This window comes from Carassius carassius, chromosome 3 (genome assembly GCF_963082965.1).
Source record: "Carassius carassius chromosome 3, fCarCar2.1, whole genome shotgun sequence".
In the NCBI taxonomy this organism is placed as follows: Eukaryota; Metazoa; Chordata; class Actinopteri; order Cypriniformes; family Cyprinidae; genus Carassius; species Carassius carassius.
In genome coordinates, this window is record NC_081757.1 from 20,365,536 (window position 1) to 20,391,803 (window position 26,268).

The following is a 26,268-nucleotide window of genomic DNA, read 5'->3' on the forward strand; positions in this document are numbered from 1 at the left end:
GAGAATCTTGAGTACTATTTTAGGTTCAGTACAAGTTAAAGGGGTCATATGATGCAATTTCAATTTTTCCTTTCTCTTTGGAGTGTTACAAGGTCTGGGTGCATAAAGAAGATCTGTAAAGTTGCAAAGACTAAAGTCTAAAATCCAAAGAGATATTCTTTATCAAAGTTAAGACTCTGCCACAATCCCTAAAATGGCTCATTCAAACACACCCCCACATCTCTACGTCACTATGTGGAAATATTTGCATAATGCCACTCAAATGTTCACGTAAAGAAAGAAGGCGTGGTTTTAGTAACAGCAGTTAGTGTTGAAGCAGCCGTATCAGGGAAATGCTGTGTATAGGCGAAAGCAAAAGCACTTTATTTGGCCTTCTAAAAGTAGATGCATTTAAAAATCTTTAATATTACTTACTACAGAACAGCAACGCATTTTATGGACAACCGTTTCGTGAACCTAGGAGAGGAGGTCATTCTGACTTGCTTGCAGTGTTCAGCTAATCACAATGCACTAGGTCAGTTGGCCAATCAGAGCAGACTGCGCTTGTCGGAAGGAGGGACTTTGTAGAAAACTATGTGTTTGAGAGAGGGGGGGGGGCATAGAGGACCTACAATAATTCACAGTATTTAAAAAAAAAAAAATACTTTACATATATCATATACATAACATATTCTGTTACACCAAATATACAAAATAATGATCTTTAAAAAAGCATCATATGACCACCTTTAAGCTCAGTCGACAGCACTTGTACCATAACTTTGATAAACAAAACAAACAAATAAAAAAATCTATTGAGCTTAACTTGTATTGAACCCAGCAGAGACCTACTAGCAAGATATTGCAGTTGATTAAATCCTTTCCTATCTCTCACACACACACGTACACAACAAACCAATCCTGAAACACTCTTACCTCTATCTGACAGTTTTGGTATGTGGGCAGAGGAGTGGTCTCACATGTCCTTAATGATCAGCACTCATGTCTGAGCATGTGAATTGACTTTGCTAATTAAAATAGTAGTTCTCTCTCTCACACATTCCCTTCGTTGAGTGTCACTCTTCTCTGTTTCATCTCTCCCTTGGGTTTTGACAGTCTGTCATGTGAGTGCTTATGTCCATGGGCATTTTGTGTCCCTAGAGAAATAGCTCTGGTTTACTCCAAAATAAGAGGAAAATCTATCTCACCATGCCTTCTATTAACTATTTTCTCTCTCTCTCCTTCGTTTATACATCTAAATCATTCAGCAGGACAGAGGGAAAGGTCACACTGTCTGTTCCTGATTCCATAGTCCCACCATGTCTCTAACATCTTTAATTCATACCGATAGGTTGATGCCTGGAGCCCCCTAGTGGGTAATTGCTTTCAGCAGGACGAGAATTCAGCTTAAATTTTAGTTTTTGTTCAGGGGTAGAAAAAGGAATACAGCTTGAATATTCAATTTATACACGTGGGTGGGAATTAAATGCCCCGTTCTGCTGATTGGTCATCTTAAGATCAAACCATGCAGTCATCAGTTCTTCCACAGTATCACACAGCAAAATAACAGTCCTCCACTGCTGCAGTTGTACGGATTCTTAACGCATTTATTGCAACTGCATTTCTTCTATTTTCATCAAACAAACAGACTAATGAATAGCTCGACACAACTCACACCGGGGCAGAGTCCAGACAGGGCTGTCTTCTATGTAAATATAAATTCTATTCTTTTCATCAGCTGGGTATGTGAAGTGAAAAAAAAAAAGTGAAGTGACATTCAGCCAAGTATGGTGACCCATACTCAGAATTTGTGCTCTGCATTTAACCCATCCGAAGTGCACACACACAGAGCAGTGAACACACACACTGTGAGCACACACCCGGAGCAGTGGGCAGCCATTTATGCTGCGACGCCCAGGGAGCAGTTGGGTGTTTGATGCCTTGCTCAAGGGCACCGAAGTCGTGGTATTGAAGGTGGAGAGAGAACTGTACATGCACTCCCCCCACCCACAATTCCTGCCGGCCCAGGACTCGAACTCACAACCTTTCGATTGGGAGTCCGACTCTCTAACCATTAGGCCACGACTTCCCTGAGTATTATATGACAGCTGTCATAGCCTACCCTGCTCACCCAGTAAGTATGTTTGTTTAATTAAGAAATTAATTAATTAACTGTTTCAAGATAAAAAATTTAAACACCAAGACAAAAATGAAAGAATAATAAATTGGCTTGGGCATATATCCCTATAATGTTCACGAAAGAACTGTCATTTTGACTGACAACCGGAGAACATCAAATATTAAATAGCCTACTGTTAGAGTTTTATAATGTAGTCATGTGTTTTATTAAAATTGATTATAACTGATATCTCAAAAGGATATGCACTTGTACGCGGCGTGAGCTGCTACGCACTCGCACACAGGACTGTATGCAAGATTTTCATAAAATATAATAACTTGCCATTTCGGTTTGTTTCTCACCAAACCCCAGTATACCTTCAGAATGCTTGGAATATACGCCACGAGATGCATAGGATTATTTTATGCCAGATATGCATCCGCTTAAAAAATAATCATAATAAAACACATTTTCGGTCACCATTCTCTGCCATTAAATTGGCAAGTGCGAGCAGGACATTTTTGTGTTATTAAGTAATTAAATAATTAAGGTGAGTAGTCACTCTTGTTCACAGAGTTCTAATAAATTACGATAGGTTGAATAAACTCAATAATTAGCAGACAGACGCAACTACAGTCATGAGCAGACCAGTATCGAAGTGCACAGGAAATAAGCAGCAGTCATATTTAAAGCAGTTTAAATATGCAGTTTATATTAATATTGAGTACTAACTGATGTTCACCTGGATTTTTTTCCACATCGAGGGGAAATAACTTATTTATAGTCGTATGGTAAAACGTATATTTTTATTTGTGTAACGTTATGTTCAAAATGACTACAAAATGTCATGCCTTTGAAAAATAAAGAGAACAACAGAATGTTCTGCTTTAGCTCATCTCAGGCTCCTTTACCATCTTTCTGGCGCATGCCACAAACATGAACCACAGCGAATACTTGTCTTTTAAAAGGCTTCATTTAGATCCGGGGTGCCTGACCCTGTTCCTGGAGATCTACCTTCCTGCAGAGTTCAGTTACAACCCTGATCAAACACATCTGTCTGTCATTATCATGTGCTCTTTCAGACTCTAATTAGTTGGCTCAGTTGTCTTTGAACAGGGTTGGAGCTGAACTCTGCAGGAAGGTAGATCTCTAGGAACAGGGTTGGGCACTCCTGATTTAGATTATTTGACGTTAAATGTCACATCTCCAGCGGTGGAGGACTGTTATTCTTCTGCGTGATACTGCGGAAGAACTGATGACTGCACGGAACGAGGTGTTCTTCCTGGTGAATAAAGTGTCATAAATAAGTGTACTGTCATCATAAAACTCCCCTTTTACTCAGTGTATGTGAAGTGGAACACGACTACGTCCCACCAGTCCTCGTTTAAGACTCTCATCAACAGACAACTAGTTTTGAGTGCGGGAAGAGGCACTTTTACTACTAAGCAGCACAACAGTTCATGTGCTGGTCGTCGCCTAATTAGGACCCGAAGTAGATAAATATAACGTGTGCTTTTTAAAACAGCAGCTGTATATTCATGCAGTGTGCGCATGTCAAAAGAATAAATCCGATCAGAAGCTTGTGACATGTAAACGCGCACATCAACCCGATCACTTTATTTACCGTTCACGTAAACACTACATTCGGATTCATCAATCAGAATGAATTCATTCCGATGGAAGCAAAAAGTGTCCATGTAAATGAACCTAGTGATGGATTCTGGTTCAGGGTGGTAGTACTTTCTCTCCTACACTGCTCCTTCACATGCAGTCAACATCTTAAAAAACAAAACAAAAATCTAATTTGGGCAGTTTTCTGAGGAATAAAATTGTATCCTTAAGTCTTTCCGAGAACTCCTGTCACCGGTTCCTTCAGTAACCTATAATAAGCCATTATAGGCTTAGAGGCATAATATTCATCTATGGAGTAGGATATTTTTAGAACTTTCATGTTTCTTAAACCCCCAATGATGTTGAGTACTTAATTATTGTCCACCATCACCATTTATATTTTCAAGTCAAAATAGCTTTATAGGTAACCCTTGCTAGGCCTCTGACAATGCTGACATAACAGCAGTTTCATTGGATAAACCAGTGTTCATAAACTTTATTAGATTCTGTCTTCTTTTTACACTGAGAGGGAGAGCCAAATTGAACATAATGTATGTGGGTGTGAGAAGATTACCTATATGTCAAGTGTTTTCACAACAGTAAGATTGTCTTAATCATTCCTTTTAAATGGCTTGATATATTATAAATCAAGCAAAAAGCTTTCATTTGTTAAAGTATTTTCATTCAAATATTTATGACTTATTTACTAGGCAATCCAGTGTTATTTTGAACAGCTTGGTGGCTTATAGCAAACCATTTGATGAGAAAAGTCTTTAAGAAACAATAAACATTATATTATTAAATAAAACAATTATGTTATGATCAACCTAGATGTACTATCATGCTCATCATCATGCTCATCTTTTCTCTGTTATTATTTTCCCCTTTCCGAGAAAACAAGCATAGCTGGTTTATTAAAAGTGTTATTGAAACATTTTTTTAACCTTCACCTTGAATGAGGTGGCTTTTTAATGAGACTCAGTGAGCACAAAACTCTCCTGTTCAAGATGCGCTATTAATTTACACTGGGGTCATGTACCCTGTCTGTGTGGCAGAGTATGCAGCTGAAAACGTACTCGGTTACTAAACGTAACCTCGGTTCTCTCTAGAAGAGCGAACGAGTACTGCGTCTTAGCTAAGACGCTACGGGAAAAGTCTCTTTTCACGAAATACTGAAGCAAAAAATTATCCTTAATTTTGTATTTTTGTAAAGCGCATTTGCAGCAGTACACAGCCATAGGCGAGACGGCTCGTTCGCTCATTGGCTTGTTCTGCGGCAACTGCACAGCCTATCGAGCGCGGGCTGATGCAACATCAGACCAATAAGGGCGCTTCGCGCCCTTCTTGCCACTTCCCGCCGAAACGGGTGTGGCCCAACCTATAAAAGGAGCTCGAAAAGGCTGACTCACCTGATTTATTTCATCGCCGAAGCGAACCAGAGTGAATCGTACGCACGGCAGAGAACGCAGTACTCGTTCGCTCTTCTAGAGAGAACCGAGGTTACGTTTAGTAACCGAGTACGTTCTCTTACGAGAGCTCTCTCGTACTGCGTCTTAGCTAAGACGCTACGGGAACCCGATGTAAAACGCCGTGCGCGCAGGGATCACACACCGATAAACCTGAAGCAACGCCCAGGATTTACAGTGCACAGTCACCTGAGGGACTCACAGAGAGTCCGGGACAGAAAAAAGGGGGAAAAACCCTCCGTCCCATATCTAGCAGCATCCGTAGATGCGGCAATATGACATCACACAGCCGAGGCAAGGCCTGACCAATGTGGCAATGCGGGTCTTACGCAATACTGCCCATATAACAGTCGGCAGCGCCTAGCGCTCATGAATTCAGAATTCCCCTCAGGGCCCTGATTCTTCTATACCGACAGCAGCCTTGCTTGCAAGGCGGGAACCTCCAGGTTATAGAACCTGATAAATGTAGACGGCGAGGCCCAACCCGCCGCCATACATATATCCTGCAAGGAGATCCCAGTAGACCACGCCCACGACGAGGCAACGCCTCTTGTGGAGTGTGCTCTGACGCCCAACGGGCACTGAAGGCCCCTGGAAGCGTAAGCTAACGCTATGGCGTCAACTATCCATCTGGATAGAGTCTGTCTCGAAACAGCCATTCCTTTGGAACGTCCACCGAACGAGACAAATAGCTGCTCCGTCTGCCGAGAGGCAGCAGAGCGAGACACATAAGCTCTTAAAACCCTGACAGGGCAAAGAAGACTCGAGTCTCCATCCTCCCCTGACACCGGCAGGGCAGACAGGGCAATAACCTGAGCCCGAAACGGTGTGTTGAGGGATTTCGGCACATAACCGTGCCTAGGTTTGAGTATGACCCTTGAGTCATTGGGCCCAAACTCCAAGCACGACTGGCTCACCGAGAGCGCGTGCAAATCACCCACACGCTTCACAGAAGCGAGAGCCAACAAGAATACTGTCTTGAACGACAGATGCTGAAGGCTAACCGATTGGATAGGCTCAAAAGGGGGACCCTTCAAGGCCTCCAAAACCGCCGCGAGGTCCCACATAGGGACTGACGGATGTCTGGGAGGATTCAGCCTCCTAGCTCCTCTGAGGAACCGGATGACTAAATCGTTCCTTCCTATTGACTGACCGGACGCCGTTTCAGAAAACGCCGCGATGGCCGCCACATAAACTTTGAGCGTGGATGGGGCTCTGCCCTTATCCAACAGCTCCTGTAGGAAGGAGAGGACCTCCGTCACCTCACAACTAAGGGGTGAATAACCTCGAGCTGTGCACCAGCTGGAGAACACCGACCACTTCGAGGCATACAGACGTCGTGTCGACGGAGCTCTAGCCTGAGTGATGGTATTTAGCACTCCCCCTGCGAGATCAGCGGGTAACCGTTGAGTGCCCATACATGGAGGGACCACAACTCCGGTCGAGGGTGCCAAATCGAGCCCCTGGCCTGCGAGAGGAGATCTCTCCTCAACGGTACCGGCCATGGGGCGACATTTGCTAATTGCATCAAATCTGGGAACCATGGATGGTTCTTCCAAAGAGGTGCCACAAGCAGTATTGAACATCTCGTTTCTCTCACCCGTTCTATCACCTGCGGAAGGAGGGAGACGGGAGGGAACGCATAAAGCGGGCAGCACGGCCATTTCCGTGACAGCGCGCTTTCGTTCTTGGAAAAGAATGTGGGGCAGTGAGCGTTTCCGTGGGACGCAAAGAGGTCCACCTCCGCCATGCCAAATCTCTCCCACAACAGCCGAACTGTTTGCGGGTGTAGAGACCATTCTCCCGTAGGGACATTGCCTCTGGACAGCCTGTCTGGACCCAGATTCTGCAGTCCAGGCACATGCACCGCTCTCAGCGAGCGCACGTTGCGTTGAGCCCAAATCAGGAGGCGTTCCGTCAGCCTGTACAGGTTTCGGGACCCGAGACCGCCCTGGCGATTTATGTAGGACACCACGGACATGTTGTCCGAACGGACTACGACGTGGTGATCCTTGATATGGGGACAAAAGCGCGTCAGCGCATTCTCCACTGCCAGCATTTCCAGGCAGTTGATATGATGGAGCTTTTCCCGTTCTGACCATAGGCCAAAGGACGGTCTGCCTTCGAGCAGCGCTCCCCATCCCGAAGTGGAGGCGTCCGTCGACACCATTTTCACACTCGGGGAAGTCCCCAGGCTTACACCTGATCGGTACCAGCCGTTCGCTGTCCAAGGTGCTAGAGCCGCAACACAGCTCTGATCGACCTTGAAATGCAGCCGGCCAGACGCCCACGCTCTGCGCGGCACTCAAACCTTCAGCCAGAACTGCAGGGGGCGCATGCGGAGCAGGCCCAGCCGCAGAACCGGAGATGCTGAGGAACTCGCTGCACGCTGAATGCCCATCGCGCGCTGTGGTGACAGCCGCGCCGTCATGGAACACGAGTTCAGAACTATACCCAGAAACAGGATCGTCTGACTGGGGTTCAGCGAACTCTTCACCCAATTGACACTGAGGCCGAGCTTCTCGAGGTGATCGAGTAAAACGGCTCTGTGGTCCATGAGCTCCGCTCATGATCGGGCCAGAACCAGCCAGTCGTCCAAATAATTCAGCACTCGTGTGCCTCTGAGTCTAAGAGGAGCGAGCGCTGCATCCATGCACCTCGTAAGCGTACGAGGAGCTACGGACAAGCCGAATGGCAGGACTGCAAACTGGTATGCCTGGCCCTCGAAGGCGAATCTCAAATATCGCCTGTGGTTTGACGCTATCTGTATTTGAAAATACGCGTCCTTCAGATCTATTGACATGAACCAGTCCCCTCTGCGAATCTGCGCGAGGAGCTTCCTGGTCGTGAACATTTTGAAACTGTGTTTCATCAATGCCTGTTCAGCTGTCTTAGATCCAGTATGGGCCGGAGACCCCCGTCTCTCTTGGGCACCAGAAAGTATCTGCTGTACAGCCCCCCCTCGCTTTGAGACACAGGCTCTACAGCCCCTTTGCTCAACAGTTTTGATATTTCGGCCCGAAGTATGTGTGCTACTTCTGTTTTGACCGTAGTTTCGACGCGCGCTGAAAAGCACGGTGGGCGTCGAGAAAACTGTAGCGAGTAGCCTCTCTTTATAATGCCTAGCACCCAATCCGAAACCCCTGGAAGCACTGACCATGCATCTGCATGAATGGCTAAGGGCTGGATGCGAAACGCGCTCTGTTGACTGGGCAACGGCGGCGCTCGAGTGTGCTGCGCATCTGAGGCGGGGAGCGTGCTGATCACAGCGGGCAGATCGCTCTTCCTCGACCCCGTTCCGGCGCTTAACCGACTGGAGGGAGGCTGAGCGGGTCCCGTGGGACTCGATATATCTGCGAGTAACCGTGGGCTGCATGTGTGCACTTTTACCACTTTCAACTCGCTGTCTGCCTGTGCAGAATGTACGTGCACGGGTCTCATTTTTACAGAAGCCCCGCGCCGTATGTGACATAGTGTATGTGGGCACTGGGAAGTGGGCACGTTTACTATGCGGCGCACTCGACCGATCTGTGTCGATCTTATGTGCGCTAGCCCTGTGTGCAGGGCTGTGCTTACATGTGGAGATGGGCACTGGGTAGTGGGCATCGTCACTGCATTTATAGCACCATCGGCCGTGGCCGGACGAGCATGCACGGGTTTCGTTTTTACAGAAACCACATGACGTGTGTGACATAGTAATTGTGGGCACTGAGGGGTGGGCACGTTTACTATGCAGTGTGCGCGACCGACTTGAGTCGACATTATGGGCGCAGGCCCTGTGTGCAGGGCTATGCTTACATGTGGAGATGGGCACTGAGGAGTGGGCATCGTCACTACATTTATAGCACCATCGGCCGTGGCCGGACGACCGTGCACGGGTTTCGTTTTTACAGAAACCACATGACGCGTGTGACATAGTGATTGTGGGCACTGAGGAGTGGGCACGTCTACTATGTAGTGCGCGTGATCGACTTGAGTCGCTTTTATAGGCGCGAGCCCTGTGTGAAGGGCTGTGCTTATATGCGGAGATGGGCACTGAGCAGTGGGCATCGTCACTACATTTATAGCACCATCGGCCGTGGCCGGGACACCAGAAATTACACCTTTTTCGGGAAATATCTGGGTAGCCGTGATAACGGTTTTCGTGTGCAGGCAAGCGGGCAACCGTACAGGCTTGCGCATTGCAAACAACGCTGAAACAGTCACAATCTCTGGAAACTGAAACAGCGGCGCGCTTCGGTGACAGCCCGGCCGCAGCGGAACTCGTACACCGGCGCTTCGATGAAGCAGCCATCGTGTGTAGTGCCGACGCAGCGTCATGCAGCATGCGTAGATGGCTTTCCCAGGATGGCTTCGGGGCTCCCGGCCTCACCGTAATCCTCTGCCGCGGTCCCCGCGGCGCGGGGCGACCGCCAGTAGAGCGAGAACGGGGGTCTCGAGCTGCGTTGCTGAAGCTGTTGTGATAACGGCTTTTGTGTGCAGGCAAGCGGGCAACTGTGCAGGCTTGCGCATTGCAGAAAACGCTGAGACAGTCACAATTCCTGGAACTGAAACAGCGGCGCGCTTGGGTGAGAGCTCGGCCACAGCGGAACTCGTACACCTGCGCTTCGATGAAGCAGCCATCGTTAGTAGTGCCGACGCAGCGTCACACAGGAGGCTTTAGATGGCAACACCGCTTTTGCCGCCGTCCAGCAGAGGGCGGACAAAGGTGCGTCGCTATCGCCTGTTCCACCGGCGGAAGTGAGTGGTAGTTCCTGTTTTTAGCATCATCAGTGTGGAGAATGCTAGTGAGACAGACGAACGAGTTCGTGCTGAATATGGAGCGTTCCAAGCCTTCGCCACCTCTTCGTGAAGCTCAGGAAGAAATGAGGCGGGCTTTGAGAAGTACGCTCATCCGAAAGGGAAATACCATCCAGCCGGGAACGAGAGGGGGGGGCGCTGGTGCAAACCACTCACGGCCGAGACACATCGCGGCCAACACGAGCATTCGCCCCGGCTCCTTCTCGATGTCAGCTCGTCTGCTGGGCTTCTGAGCAGAAGGCGCGAGATCCTCGGAGCTCGCCCAGCCATCACTGCCCGAAGCCAGCAGAGAGCGCGTGTCCTCTTCCCCCGACGCGGCCCTGAGATCGACTTCCTCGGACGACGCGCCGGCAAACAGCGGGCGCTGCCCACCGGGAAGCGATGCAGGGGGGGGCCGGTGAAGCAGGGCGAACCGGCGAGCTCGGTTGAGCTGAAGACGGTTCCGGAATCCGCTGGAAGCGATGCTTTTACGGCGCCTCAGCGCAGCGGAGAATGCAGGCTCAGAGAAAAAGGCCAGGCGAGTCCTCAGAGTCACCATGGCAACAGCTCGCAGTGGGGGCATCCGCCGTCAGCGAGCGAGCGCTGCATGATCTTCACCCAGGCAGGAGACACAGATGACGTACCGGTCTCCCTCGCTGAGTGGGGCTCTGACGAGCCGCAGGAAGGCATCTTAAAAAAGACGCGAGCTCTTTTACGAGTGTGTGTCGCAGGGCGAACACACACACACACATAAAGAACAGCTTGTATATAACAGGATTGAAAGGATATAGGCGCCGGATAGCGCAGCAGGAACGGCAATGGAAGGCGGCGATGCCAGCAGCTTCAGAATGGCTCGTCCTGCTGATGTGCTTTCTCAGACGGCGCTTGCTTCCTCCGTGATCCAGCGATGCGTGAGCTTCGCTGAAGAGATGAAAAATCAGGTGAGTCAGCCTTTTCGAGCTCCTTTTATAGGTTGGGCCACACCCGTTTCAGCGGGAAGTGGCAAGAAGGGCGCGAAGCGCCCTTATTGGTCTGATGTTGCATCAGCCCGCGCTCGATAGGCTGTGCAGTTGCCGCAGAACAAGCCAATGAGCGAACGAGCCGTCTCGCCTATGGCTGTGTACTGCTGCAAATGCGCTTTACAAAAATACAAAATTAAGGATAATTTTTTGCTTCAGTATTTCGTGAAAAGAGACTTTTCCCGTAGCGTCTTAGCTAAGACGCAGTACGAGAGAGCTCTCGTAAGAGAACAACACTGCTTCTTTTCCATTCCACTCTCATTTCCTCCTTCTCTCTCTCTTTCTCTCTCTCTCTCTCTCTCTCTCTCTCTCTCTCTATTGCTCGTTTCATTCGCTTTTCTTCTGTTTTCTTGATTTGCCTCTTTGCTTCACCTGCCAAAAGCTCATTTAGCAAGGTACACCAAGGGAGAGTTTGAATCTGAAAACAAGCCAACATGAGTTTGAAGGAATAGAGAGTTGTGTCCTTGACATATATAACGATTGATGGTAATTGGAGGAGAAGAGATGGTGCCTCTTAATCAAATGTCTCCTATGCTTGTACACACCTAAACTGTAGTGAATTCTTCCAGTGAAATAAAGATCTTTATACACTCTGAAAAAAATGCACTACAGCTTGTCACTAGGGTTGTCTTCATACCTACATACCACTAAAGAGTCCCTTTTGTATTTAAGAGTTGTAATAGAATTTTATTCACAATAAAACATGGTGATGAAATGGTTCTGTGTTTTTCATAGCAGCATAAACAGTCAATATAGCATCAAAACTGTTTCATATATTATGTATTTCAGCAATGTTAACTCATTATTTATGTAATGAATTATGAGTGACCCCTGCTGATAGGGCTGCACAATTAATCAAATTTTTAATCGCAATTACAATTATGGATGCCACGATTACGTAATTGTTAAAAGCGGCAATTAATCTTTCGCACTAAGGGGGGTGTCTGCGGTCTTGGGTGACGGGATGGGGGGCTTATGATATTAGACTTCGTAGCCTATAATAAAAGATAATGAATTTCAAACCTTAACTAAACACATTTTTATTCAAAGATCAACCGTCTGTCATTACTCTTTAGTCTGCCACAAGAAACAACAACATTGAAATCATGCACTCAAATGTCATTGTAAAAAGAAAAAAAAACAATGACTGTTGTAACAGTGCATAAATCAGACCTTTCTGTAATGCTAACACTAATAAGCTTAAACATATTTTCTGTACACAGTGCAGCGAACTGTCAATCACTCCTGTACGCGTGCATCACTGTCCTCCTCGCAGCTTCTCTTCATCAAGATTTAAAACAAAAAGGGGACAAAAAGGTTGTTTTGTCTTTGTTGATGTTTATCAGACAATAACTACTCAAGATTTTGCTTTAGTGTAATTTTCGGGACAATTAGGGCCAGATTCGGGATTCGGGACAACAGTTTAGATTTCGGGATTGTCCCGAATTTTTTGGGACGTCTGGTCACCCTACCTGAAAGAGCTACTGCATTACTTCATTAGCTTGCGTCTGACGTGCAGTGCAGTTTTACTTGTAAAACTCAAGGGTGTATGGGTACTGTAGTCTCTGCTCTCGGTGGGACGAATTAGGAAGCTTGCATTGTGAAGGGCACTCTGAAAAGCGTCAGCGCAGGCAAAAGATTAAAACCTCTATTAAAACAGATGTCCAAATGAGCGTACCGGTACGCTAAAAGCACGTTCTGGGCGCATGGAGAGGTGGCGGTACGCTCAAGAGTTATATTTGGAAGTGGCGGTACTGAGTACCGGTGCGTACCGGCCCACTTAAAGCACTGGTTAGAGTGTTTTCAGCTTGTTTATTTTCATAGAAAAATATGGCATGCTGTTGCATCAAACAATGGTATAAACATCATTCAGTGTAAATTGTGACAATTGTAACAAAAATTCTCAATTACAATTTCAAGGGAATAATCTAAAATTATGATGACTGTCATAATTGTGCAGCCCTGCCTGCTGACTTTATGTTGCATCATTCATCTTTAATTTTTAGGCTCACATTTGACAAAAACCTCAAAAAAAAAAAAACATTTCAACAAATTAGAATACTTTATAAGACCAATAAAAAAACATTTTAGTGAATTGTTGGCCTTCTGGAAAGTATGTTCATTTACTGTACATGTCCTCAATACTTGGTAGGGGCTCCTTTTGCTTTAATTACTGCCTTAATTCGCTGTGGCATGGAGGTGATCAGTTTGTGGCACTGCTGAGGTGGTATGGTTTCTCTGACAGTGGCCTTCAGCTCATCTGCATTGTTTGGTCTCTTGTTTCTCATTTTCCTCTTGACAATACACCATAGATTCTCTCTGGGGTTCAGGTCTGGTGAGTTTGCTGGCCAGTCAAGCACACCAACACCATGATCATTTAACCAACTTTTTGTGCTTTTGGCAGCATGGGCAGGTGCCAAATCCTGCTGGAAAATGAAATCAGCATCTTCAAAAAGCTGGTCAGCAGAAGGAAGCATAAAGTGTTCCAACATTTCTTGGTAAATGGGTGCAGTGACTTTGATTTTCAAAAAACACAATGGACCAACACCAGCAAATGACATTGCTCCCCAAATCATCACATACTGTGGAAACTTAACACTGGACTTCAAGCAACTTGGGCTATGAGGTTCTCCACCCTTCCTCCAGACTCTAGGACCTTGGTTTCCAAATGAAATACAAAACTTGCTCTCATCTGAAAAGAGGACTTTGGACCACTGGGCAACAGTCCATTCCTTCTTCTCCTTAGCCCAGGTAAGACGCCTCTGATGTTGTCTGTGTCCAAAACAAAAACTACGACTTTATTCAGCATTGTCTTCTCTTCCGGGTCTTTTTCACGACGTTCTAATTTATTGAGAAGCACCTGTACTGTCATTGTCAGGAACTTTTTTTAGTGGAAATGCAGCATTTAATGAATTCAAAAAAGTAACATATCAATTCATAAACAAAACAAATGTTTTGCATCGTGCCTAACAATACCCTTCAGCCATGACTTATTCACAGCAAAGCATGGCCTCTGACACCTTGTTCCTTACATAAAGTAATTATTTGCGCTCTTTTACTATTAACCATTTAGGTGTAACTAAGGTGTCTTTTTGAGGGTACTGCCCCAATGAATTTTTTAAAAATAAATAAACTGACCTTCATGTGCCTTTTTTATTTTTTCTCATATCTTTCTCTACTGATATTGAAGAAAAGGAACCATATACCTGCTTCAGAATTCATTTAAATTAAGAATCAATTAAGATAAACAATACCCATGACCATTTCAGTGGAATAAAGGGAATGAAAACACATTTCTTACAGCCATAAGAAAGCACTAAAGGCCTATAAGAACACTGCAATTTGCATTACTCAATTCAATTAAAGTTTATTTGTATAGTGCTTTTTACGATACAAATCAACAAAGCAACTTTACAGAAATTGTAATATTTCGTAGTAGCTTATCAGTGGTGACTGTCAGTTTATGTGCATATGACAGGAATTTTCAGAAAAATTAATACAAGAAATAGTCAGCCAGACGATGAACTTTATTAACAGCAATTATTATGCGATTGCATAGTAAGTAGCAATATTTGTTAGTTCTGTATGTTGTTTCAGGGTTAGCATCATCTGAGGTCCTCTGAGGGGTTGGCATAATCTCTTCTCAGGTGTTCTGGATCCAGACTGGAGCTTGTGTACATCCTAGTTACCACGGGATGTAAATAACTTTATAAAAATAGCATTATAAAAAAATCTCTCTCCAATGCAATTACTGAAGAGTTATTTTAGAAGTGTGAGTGTTATAAACATTACAGTGACATTTAATCCAGATCCAGAGTCCCTCTCTGAATGGGTTTGTAGAAATGAGTGTCTGAATCGGGGCAGTTATTGTCTCCGTGGCATGGGGAATACTGAAGATGGGGTGGTAGAGGTCAGGAAAATTCAACAGCCGATTTTGAAATACATCCTCAGGATGAAGTGACCCTGAAAGATGACAGGTCTGTTTATGTGCTTGTTGATGGAATAAAACATCTAGGCACTTTCCTGAACTATATGAGAATTTTTAGCACATTTATAGTGATATAACATTTCTGAGAAAGAGTTTATTATATATATATTATAATTATATTGGTTATCTACCTCAGTAGCCCCTTAGATCTAACCCTAATCCAAGGCATAGCATTGAATAAAGAAAATCGTATGTCACAAACTAAAACCCAAAGAGTTACTTTGAAATGCTTTTTGTTAAAAAATAAATCCATGTAATTCCAAAGGATCCATAAACCACTGCTTGTCTGAATTTGAGAATGACTTTATGCTTAACACTTAAAGAATGGGTAATTTTATAATTAAATATATATATATATATATATATATATATATATATATATATATATATATATATTTTTTTTTTTTTTTTAATCAAAGATTAGGATAAAGTCTCATTATTTTAGCTATCACACAAATACAGTATGTCCATTAGGTTTATACATGAATAATGTATGTAAGTATTTGTAATAACTTCATGCAGTAAGTAATATAATGTTTTTTATTTATTTATTTGCAATAAAATGGTATTAGGAACATAGTCACAACACTTTCATAAATATAGCAGCCTATACAATGTTTTATATTTATAATATAGCTTTTTGATAACCGTTATTAAGGCTGTTGGTTGTTGAATGTCATAATTATATCTATATAAATATTCTGAGAATAACAAAATGTGTAATTATATAGCAGTCAGTTCGTTTACATCCTTATTAAAGTGGTCTACAGTAATACCAGGACAAAAATGATTAAACAAGTCCAATCATAAGTGAATAGAATCCCCTATCCTCCATGGATCATAGTGAATTAATAATTCAGAATCCAGGTCACTTGGCACTGTTTATTTTTAACCTCACCAAAATCCACTTTCACACCACATGCAGTTAAGGTGGTAGAAGTACTAGACTTTTTAGCCAGGTGTCATTCATATAAACTGTTATTTAACCTAAAAGATGTTGGATATACATAAAGACAGTAATATACAAACCTGATACCAAAAAAGTTGGGACACTGTACAAATTGTGAATACAAATAGAATGCAGTGATGTGGAAGTTTCAAATTTCAATATTTTATTCAGAATGCAACATAGATGACATATCAAATGTTTAATTTTAAGGGAAAAATAAGTTGATTTTAAATTTCATGGCATCAACACATCTTTAAAAAGTTGGCACAAGCCCATGTTTACTACTGTGTGACATCCCCTCTACTTTTTATAACAGTCTGCAAACATCTGGGGACTGAGGAGTTTGCTCAAGTTTAGGAATAGGAATGTTGTCCCATTCTTGTCTAATACAGGCTTCTGGTTGCTCAACTGTCTTAGGTCTTTGTTGCATCTTCCTCTTTATGATGCTTCAAATGTTTTCTATGGGTGAAAGATGTGGATTTTCAGTACCCGGATCCTTCTTCTACGCAGCCATGATGTTTTAATTGATGCAGTATGTGGTCTGGCATTGTCATGTTGGAAAATGCAAGGTCTTCCCTGAAAGAGACGACATCTGGATAGGAGCATATGTTGTTCTAGAACTTGGATATACCTTTCAGCATTGATGGTGCCTTTCCAGATGTGTAAGCTGCCAATGCCACACACACTCATGAAACCCCATACCATCAGAGAGGCAGGCTTCTGAACTGAGCACTGATAACAACTTGGGTTGTCCTTGTCCTCTTTAGTCCGGATGACATGGCGTGACACAGTGATTGTTCCAGATTCTCTGAATCTTTGAATAATATTATGGACTGTAGATGATGATAACTTCAAAATCTTTGCAGTTTTTCTCTGAGAAACTCCTTTCTGATATTGCTCCACTATTTTACGCCGCAGCATTGGGGGGGAATTGGTGATCCTCTGCCCATCTTGACTTCTGAGAGACACTGCCACTCTGAGAGGCTCTTTTTATACCCAATCATGTTGCCAATTGACCTAATAAGTTGCAAATTGGTCCTCCAGCTGTTCCTTATATGTACATTTAACTTTTCCGGCCTCTTATTGCTACCTGTACCAACTTTTTTGGAATGTGTAGATCTCATGAAATACAAAATGAGCCAATATTTGGCATGACATTTCAAAATGTCTTACTTTCAACATTTGATATGTTATCTATATTCTATTGTGAATAAAATATAAGTTTATGAAATTTGTAATTTATTCCATTGCTTTTTTACTCACAATTTGTACTGTGTCCCAACTTTCTTGGAATTGGGTTTGTAAGTGTGTATAAATTTCCCAGCCTGAAAAAAACACTAATGCACTCCATCATCGCTAAGTACACAGGTCTGCAGTTTTGCTGTAATCACTATAGAATGGGGCTTCGCATTCACTGCTGTTGTTGTGCATCCTCACAGACGAACCTCTGGGGAAATGAGGCACTGTGTGAGTGGTGGGAGGGTTAAAATGGATTCCTCATAATGATGTCAGCCTGTAGGCTTCAGTCAAAGCATCTTGCTGTGGTAGAGGTGAAGAGTCAGATGTGCTCAGCACCTGGTGTATTTCCTGTGGCTCAGAGTAAGAAGGAAATTTTCATCAGACACAAGCACAAAATATAATCTGTGCTAGAGTGTTGCTCTGCGAGCTGCAAAGTTGTCAATCGATGGCATATGCCTTTGTTGAAGCCAACAGTTTGTATTATTTAAAAATATTTTGTAAATATTTTTTAACAAAGGAATTCCTGGTAAAAAAAACAACCATTACCATCATTCTGCAAAAAGAAAAACATTTGTTCGGGGCTCTATTGCATACTTATTTTGATTGACCATACTTGTTATTCCCCTAGGGAAATATATACTTACTGATATAAAAATTATAATTAAACTTTGGAATACTACTTGTGCACAAAGCTCATTTCTTAATATTAGGTGTAAAATGTGTTTTAATATCAATATTGATGAGGATTTTATCATCTTTGAATAATCTTTAAAAGCAAGATATTTAAAATGTATTTGCAGTTGGACTTCAGCACTACTTCCACACAATCAAAGTGGGCCTGGAATGCAGTTTTACCAAGGGGGACCAATATATCGACCAGTAAAGATTATCTAGGGGTTCAATATTAATATTACAAAAATGTTATTCTAGGCCTATTGATTTGTAATGGTCTGGATAATTAAACAATTTTAAGGTTTAATTATGTTTTAATAATGTGATCATTTTGTCTGGGTTAATATATTAATAATATTCACAAAAACAATTATCTCATATATTGTCTTCTCATTATACAGTGTTGCTAACAATAATCTTAAAACAAGTGTTTTATTTAGACTGAACCATGGTAATCCATCGCTGAAGTGTTTCTCTTTGCCACTGGAGCCTCTTGTCTACCCTACAGTGAAAAAATAGACTTCAGCTATTACTCTTTAATTATGTTTCCTTTTAATCAACCTCAGGAGTCAACAAGCACAGGCCGGCCAGGGTGCACAGAATCTCTTCGGAGATAACAAATTGTTTTGTCGACCTGATTTAGGAGCTAGCGGCAGGCAGAATGCATTTTTTCCAGACAGACGTCAAAGTGAGGAACGGGGGTAATTAATATGGAATGCTGATGAGAATTCTGACAAGCTCTAATAAAAGAGGCAGAGTGGTTTGATAAGACTTGAGTGCCCAGGAGTAATTACAGAGCTTTAAACAATGTGTAGAGCAGAGTTTAGTGTGGGACTGTCTTCATGTTTAATAGAGACAGAATCTTCAGTTGACCCTCCTTCTGCCATTGACAGGCCATTTATTACAGCCGGCTTTCCGATTCAGCATGCCAATATCAGCACTCCACTGCATGGCTAATGTCTTTTAGCAAGATTTTCTGAGTAGATATGAGGTCTTTTGCAGACTTTTATTTTGTTGACTCTAGTTTGTCGATTCTTTTTGGATCTTTATGGATTATGACAGTGATGACAGCTGTAAGGGCATACAGACAGGGGCAGAGAAAGACAGATAATAAAGCAAATGTGTGGGTTATAAAGTGATCTCAGAGGCTTGAAAAAGGAGAAAAAAATGAAACATTTTTCTACTGTGAATGACGTAATATATGTGGTAATGAAAAAGGAAAAGAGCTCTGATTCTCGCTCTCTCTCTTCCTTTCAGGGACATTTGTCTTTCCCTTGTGCTTCATCAAAGGACAGCTGCTTAAGAGTCCCTTGGCCATGTGCACACACACACACACTGGCACGTGTACAAAGCTCTGTAATCTTTCCTCTTGTCACCTAAGAGCTCTCTTTCAGTCTCGTCTCCATGGAGACGGCAAACTGTTTTGTGTCACAGTTTGGGTTCTGGTTGGTTCAGCCTAAGCAGATGTGTGTTTTCACATCTAATCCTGCCTCATCTCTCTAGAGCTGATGTCCACAATAATTACATGAACTTTTGTTGTTTCCTTTATGCATCCACTAGAGACTGACCAATGTATAGGTTTTGCAGATTAATCGGCACCGATAGCTGATTGCTGGAACTATCGGTTATCTGCAAAAATCCATGCCGATAGTTTTCCGGGTTGCGTCCATTGCTGGAGGGGCCAAGAAGGGTCTTATATAGAAGTGTTGGCCCAGATCCGGCCCACATCTGGCCTGCGTGAAATCCATGTGGGCCAGATGTGGGCCGGTCTGGGCCGAAACTGCTTGCTGTCTGGGAATGTACACACAAACTATGCCAATAAAGTACATTAAACTGAATAGAAAATCAGACTTAAAACCCACAAATCATGTAATTGTGCAATAAAAAAAAACTTATTGCATTGATTTTTTTATTTATTTTTAGAAAGAACAAATCTACAAATAAAAAGTGAGTGTATAAAGTATACAGTCTATAAGAGAAACGTAACAGATAGACACATGTAAATTAATCAAAATAATTTATTGTAGATGTGTCAAAGAGCAGTACCACAATAATCCAAATGACGATGCATTGCAGTTGCAGAATATAATAGTAGTGCGAGGAGCAGGGCATAATATAAGTTGTTAAAGGCTGGAAATACTATCCCGATCCACTCCGTCAAGGGGCATGTTTCTCATTCAAAACACGCATCACCGGAAACACATCATGTCGCAATCTATGATAAAACCGCGAGAGCCAATGAGCGTTTGATATCGCTGCCTTAAAATTTGTTGTTAAACTTCTTAACGGCAAATTTTTAAATAGTTACTATAGCTACAGAGGAAGGAGATGCATATCGCCGATGAATGGTTTGAATTTGGATCTGTTCCTCACACCAAGCAACACATGGATACAGAGGATTTAAATAAAAAATAAGATACTTTCATGATCATTTTATTTAATGCTTGTGCATTTTATTTAATGCTTGCCGCGACAGCATACGAATAAAAATGATGTGCCCCCACTCTCTATTATAGATCAGTGTGTGCCCCATGGTAAACCAAATAAATATTACATAATAATGGTTAAATGATCTCTCTCTCTCTCTCTCTCTCTCTCTTTTCATGTAAGGATTCTAAGAATATTGGTAGCAAGAATAATAATATAAAATATTAATTAAGTGCATTTTAAAGGGTTAGTTCACCCAGATGGCAAAATTATGTAATTAATAACTTACCCTCATGTTGTTTCAAACCCGTAAGACCTCCGTTTATCTTTGGAACACAGTTTAAGATATTTTAGATTTAGTCCGAGAGCTCTCAGTCCCTCCATTGAAGCTGTGTGTACGGTATACTGTCCATGTCCAGAAAGAAAATAAAAACATCATCATTCTGTTCATGGACAGTATACCGTACACACAGCTTCAATGGAGGGACTGAGAGCTCTCGGACTAAATCTAAAATATCTTAAACTGTGTTCCGAAGATAAACGGAGGACTTACGGGTTTGGAACAACATGAGGGTAAGTTATTAATTACATAATTTTGCTATCTGGGTGAACTAACCCTTTAATGCACTTGACTGATTTGCTTAATTTTGAAATGATAATGTTTCATTCTGTTATGAATTGCCATTTAAAAGAATACATTTTAACAATTCTACACTTCATTAAAATGTATGTGATCATTTAACCATTATCATGCAATATTTTATTTATCTTGTTTATCAGATAGCGTTGTTTTCACACTGCGTGACTGTCTGTGGGTAGCATTCAGTTGCTGCTGTGTTCACATTGCATGATGGATCGGCGACAGGGGGTTTCACATTGCATGACTTCACAATAGGAAGAATTGCTTACAGCTCTGTTCTGTCCGAAACTACATTTCACTACAAAACACAGGGAGTTGCAGGGAACAGGGATTGGGTGTTTTAATGCTGATGTTGTGGCTGGCCAAGCAAATGTTTGTGCTTGTTTCTGTATGATATAATTGTTCAAATATCTATTAAAAATACTTATATTCTGGTCTATAACTCCTCCCCGAACTTTCCTCTGCCCTGTATCTTGGCCTCTCATTGGCTGTAGGTCATCGCAAAATCTAGTTTTCAGTCAGAAATCATTGCACACAGCGTGATTGTGAATTGCCAACAGCTCTAGATAGTTAGCATGCCAAATATTTTGCAGGCATTGGCGATGTGACGGCTATTCCCTCAGATTGGGTCTTTAATAATTCATACTGCGTGATTGTCACTCGCGTGAACAAGCACTGATTTGCCTCCGATTTCGGGCATTTGTCAGTGATTCCGTGAAACCTGTGGGCTAGTGAAAAATTGGGCTAAAATCATGCAGTGTGAACTCGGCATTAGTGTTTGTCCGGTCTACTACACCCCTACGTGTTTATCCTGCCTGTATCTACCCTCCTGTGGATTATTAAAAGGTCATGAAACCCCAGACTACTTTGTCTGAGATTTTAGCTGAGGTGTTTGTGTTGCACATCATAGAAAACTGGTTAATTTTAAGCTTTTTTGCTCTATTTTCATCTTCAGGGTTTAAAATCTACACCTGTGTTGACGTCACAATTTGTGATGTGGCAATGGACTATAGTACATCGCTGACGCGTCAGTGTCTGTTGAATTATTCATAAGACTCCGTGTTCTTATTCTATGAAAAGATGCTTCACTTAATTATTCACAACAACATGTTTTGATTTGCTATGACAGACATTTTAGACTGTGAGATAACATTGAGCACATTAAATAAGAGAAACGTTCATAGATCGAAGAAAAGTTTGTTTTTGCTTTTTAATAATAGTTCAGCACAAAACGATTCATTCACTTGGTGAGTGTAATGATTTTTACAGCTCTTTGACACAACCCATCAAAACGCTTATATAAACGACACATAATAAGTCTTAAAAGAGGTGCAACAGTGTAGTGTGTTCATATGTGACCCTGGACCACAAAACCAGTCATAAGGGTACATTTCTCAAAATTGAGATTTATACATCATTTAAAAACTGAATAAATAACCGTTCCATTGGGGCATGCTTGAGATACAACTATTCAAAAATCTACAATCTGATTGTGCAAAAATATCTAAATATTGAGAAAATCACCTGTTTGTAAGTTTTGACATTTACAGTAGGATATTTACAAAATATCTTCATGGAACATTATATATAATTTTATTAATAATATAATTTTGACCCATACAATGTTTTTTTGGCTATTGCTAGAAATATACCCCAGCGACTTAAGACTAGTTCAGACAGGAACCACTTTGGCAAGTTTACTTGAGTTTATTGAACACAATTTATCTTTGGCAGTATGGTTCCTTATGGGGGTTCTTGCTCCCAGAATAATTGAACATACAAGAGCTTTAACATTAACCCCCCGGAACCATGAGTTTAGAAATACATAACAATTAAGACTTTTAATAAAGTCTTTAAAGCAAACAGTGATAATCATGTAGATCTGGCAGTGGTACGTCTATCCTGTAGCCTGGTTATGAAGATGGGTGTCTCTCCGTAGTGAGGTCCATACCAGCTAAGATTTTGGAAGCCTTAGTGATCTGAAACAAAGAAGAAGACAGCCAGAAGGTGCGCAGTAATGTGCTCATGCTTATAATGGGATGGGAGGGAGGGTTGCGAGCCATTGAGCAGTGCCGGCCCTGACCAATTTGCTGCCCTAGGCAAGATTTTACCCATTTCACCCTGTCATTGTGTTCATGATTTAGCATATATATATATATATATATATATATACACACACACACACACACACATTACAGCAGAACTGTTTCCAACACTCATAATAAATCATCATATTAGAATGATTTCTAAAGGATCATGTGATAGACCAGATGTCACATGTGACACTGAAGAATGGAGTAATGATGCAGAAAATTCAGCTTTGCATCACAGAAATAAATGATAATTTAAAGTATAATAAATTGAAAACAAATTATTATAATATAAGGCTTGATGAGCAGAAGAAACTTCTTTCAAAAACATTAAAAATAGTAATGTTTCCAAACTTTTGGCCTGTACTGTATCCCCCCAAAACTGCACAACTGTAGAGTAAAACATTAATAAAAAAGTGATAATAAAAAATGCGTCTTAAAACTGACATGATTGTACAAAATCACAGTCTGGGGACTCAGAACTCAGAACAACTGCTAACATTAAGTTTAAGGTAAAAATAACTGCCATGAAATTATAGTATCTTACTCCTATGCAATAAATTGTTCATTCACTACATCTCTTTACCTCTGTCTTTATCCTCTTCTCTTCTTTTTGGCACTTTATCTATCGCAGACTATGCTCATTTATAATGTGTCATGTAAATTCGGCCTTCCGTCACAATCACAATCAACTTTCACCGTGTCTAGAACTGGCACGAGCTGCCAGGCCCGTTTCTACGAGCTGTGTGTTAACAAAAGCAGTGCTGTCTACATTGGATGCGGCATCGGGCACGCTACACAACAAATTACCAACAACTGATCGTGCGTGCGCTCTGTTTCTGACGCACTTCAAGCACTCGATGGGCGGGGGAAGATTGAAGAGCCGGACTTTTTTTTTTTTGCTTTATTTGGTAGTATTTCGAATTAATGGTTTTTAAATAGTAGCCTATTATAAAAAAAAAAATGTAAAAAAAAATAAAAAATTCTCTCGTTCACTCATTCTGGCGCCCCTATGGATGAGTGGCGCCCTTAGCATTTGCCTATACCGCCTATGCCGCGGGCCGGCCCTGCCATTGAGCATACTTACCGAGCAGTAGTGCCACGTATATATATGTCCCATGTCTAATAGGAGACTGGTAGTGATTGGAGCAATTTGACAGCTGATCGCATCAGCTGTTCACAGCCTTGCCTCCGTGGCCTGACTGAACTAACGCTGCGCTCGATTTTTGTGGTCCAGGGTCACATTTTTGTTTTCGATGCAGAGTTCAAAAGGCTGTGCGTTTATAAGTGGCAGGACAGAGAGTACATCTGTCTCCAAGACTGATGGTGCTGTGTCTGGGGAACTGGAGTGAGTAGCGTCCAGCAGGCTTGAGAATGTTCAAACAGTCTCGCTTGAGAACACTGACTCTGCGTGGCTCGGGAGTGCTGAGTGTGCATGGCTCTGGATGACAGCTATGACATTACAAGACTCTGGACGATCAGCTGTGACGGTTGTGGCAGGCTTGACGTGAGCAGTCTCTGGTTTGGCAGGCTTGACTTGAGCAGGCTCTGGAATGGTGGCCATGACAGGCCGAGACTCAGGAGCGGCGGCCATTTTGTGAACAGCGTCCAAGCTGGCAGCCATTTTGTGGAGAGACTTTGGGCAGCCATTTATCTTGTTAACCGCAAAACAATCATAAAAACCAGATAAACAGTCTAAAATCCAAAATACACAAAGGCAAGGACAAGGCAAGGCAAGGCAGGAATAAGTGCAGTCAAGACGGACTGTTCTGAGCTCTCGAAGTGGAACAGATACCTATTGCGAGTATTTTGGCACATGTCAGCATGACATCAGAGCAAGTTGGACGTAACTCAGACATTTTTCTAACCGACATGCATGTCATTGTGTTCACTGGTGATCGGTTCAGTGCAGATCATTTCAAACGAGCCTATTTACTCAACCAATTCAGTCAACAACAGTGAATCATTTAGAAATGAAAAACTAAGTCAATTACTAATTTACTCAACTGATTCATTCAGCAATAGGCTCAACTGTGTGTCGCCCAGAGATGCGAGAAGTTAAATCTTTTTTTTTTAATTATAGCTGTATAGCTACAGTATATAGCTGTTGCATGACTTAAAAGTGATAGCCATCCAGTGTTGAACAAAAGCATATTTATTAAAAATAAGGATATTTCAAACCTTGTTTACTTCTCAAATTGAATTTCTGCTAATTAGAAGTCTGTCTTAAATGGGGTTGCATCGAGTTGCATTCCAGATATTGATCAGCAGGAACTTGATGAGCCATACAAACCGCTTTTATGAATTCCCTCAGCCATTTCAGTGGCTTTGCATTTCAATGATGAAGTTTTTTTTCCCCCACAGGTTGTCTGTTTGAAAATGAGGTATGTCAGTCATATGAAGTCTGCATCAACGGTGAGTCATTAAAAGATTACATTTTGCACTTTCACCATTTGAAATAAATTGTTCTCATTAAAACTGCAAAAGCTAAGTCTCTTCCAAGCTGTCAACTCTGCTACCCACTCTGTGGCTGTCTTTTATTTTATGGCTTTAAATGATATTGTGCTAGGATTCATTTTCTTGGTACACGTGTCTTTATCAAACATATTCTCTTTAAAAGTCTGCACAACACATAAATGTTGCAAAAATGTAGATTATGATGGAAGAATGAAAAATCGCTAATGTGAACGCTGTCATCGGACCCTGGTTTGCACTGGGGTACCGAACCCAAGACTACCTGGAGAAGGTGGTCTGAATTCGGTTGCTCCCGAGCTGTGGCGCAGTTCGCGTGAATGTGCAAACAACACGGACTCAGGTGCGCACTTTTTCAGGAAGTAAAGTATCCCACTCATGCGTAACACTGTCAATATCAGTTTCCTCAACACAGGAGAGAGCCGAGGTTGATTCCACACACTCCTAAAAGTCAAAATTAAATTAATTAAAATTAAATAATAATAAAAAATTAAATAAAATTATTATACTGTGCATAATAGCACCAAAATAACAAAAAAAATTACAACTATGCTCAGTTGCGTTGTGTTCTCCATGCGTTTTCCATGTGCGTTTGAAATGACGTAAGGTGACTGCAAACGCACCTTGGTTCGATACTGAGTGTGAAAGCAGACCAACTCTGCAGACAGCGCAGGGAACAATCGTGCTCGGACCGCAGCAAACGAGCCCAGTGTAAAAGCCCTCTATGTCTCCCTAATCTGACACACCCAATTTAGTTCTTGCAATGAAACTATTTAGTCTCTACTAACGAGCTGATGAGTGGAATCAGGTGTGTTAGA

General features: G+C 42.3%; 1 protein-coding gene across 2 annotated transcripts in view; it reads left to right on the plus strand.

The window, feature by feature from the left end:
• ptprn2 (protein tyrosine phosphatase receptor type N2) overlaps positions 1-26,268 on the plus strand; it is a 243,530-nt gene that overhangs the window by 13,629 nt on the left and 203,633 nt on the right. Inside the window, exon 2 of one of the 2 annotated variants that reach the window (XM_059533291.1) lies at positions 25,343-25,393. The exons of the other annotated variant lie outside the window; for it this stretch is intronic. Coding sequence (XP_059389274.1) covers positions 25,343-25,393 — 51 coding nt within the window. The remainder of the gene's footprint in view (positions 1-25,342; positions 25,394-26,268) is intronic. 2 annotated transcript variants of the gene reach the window in all.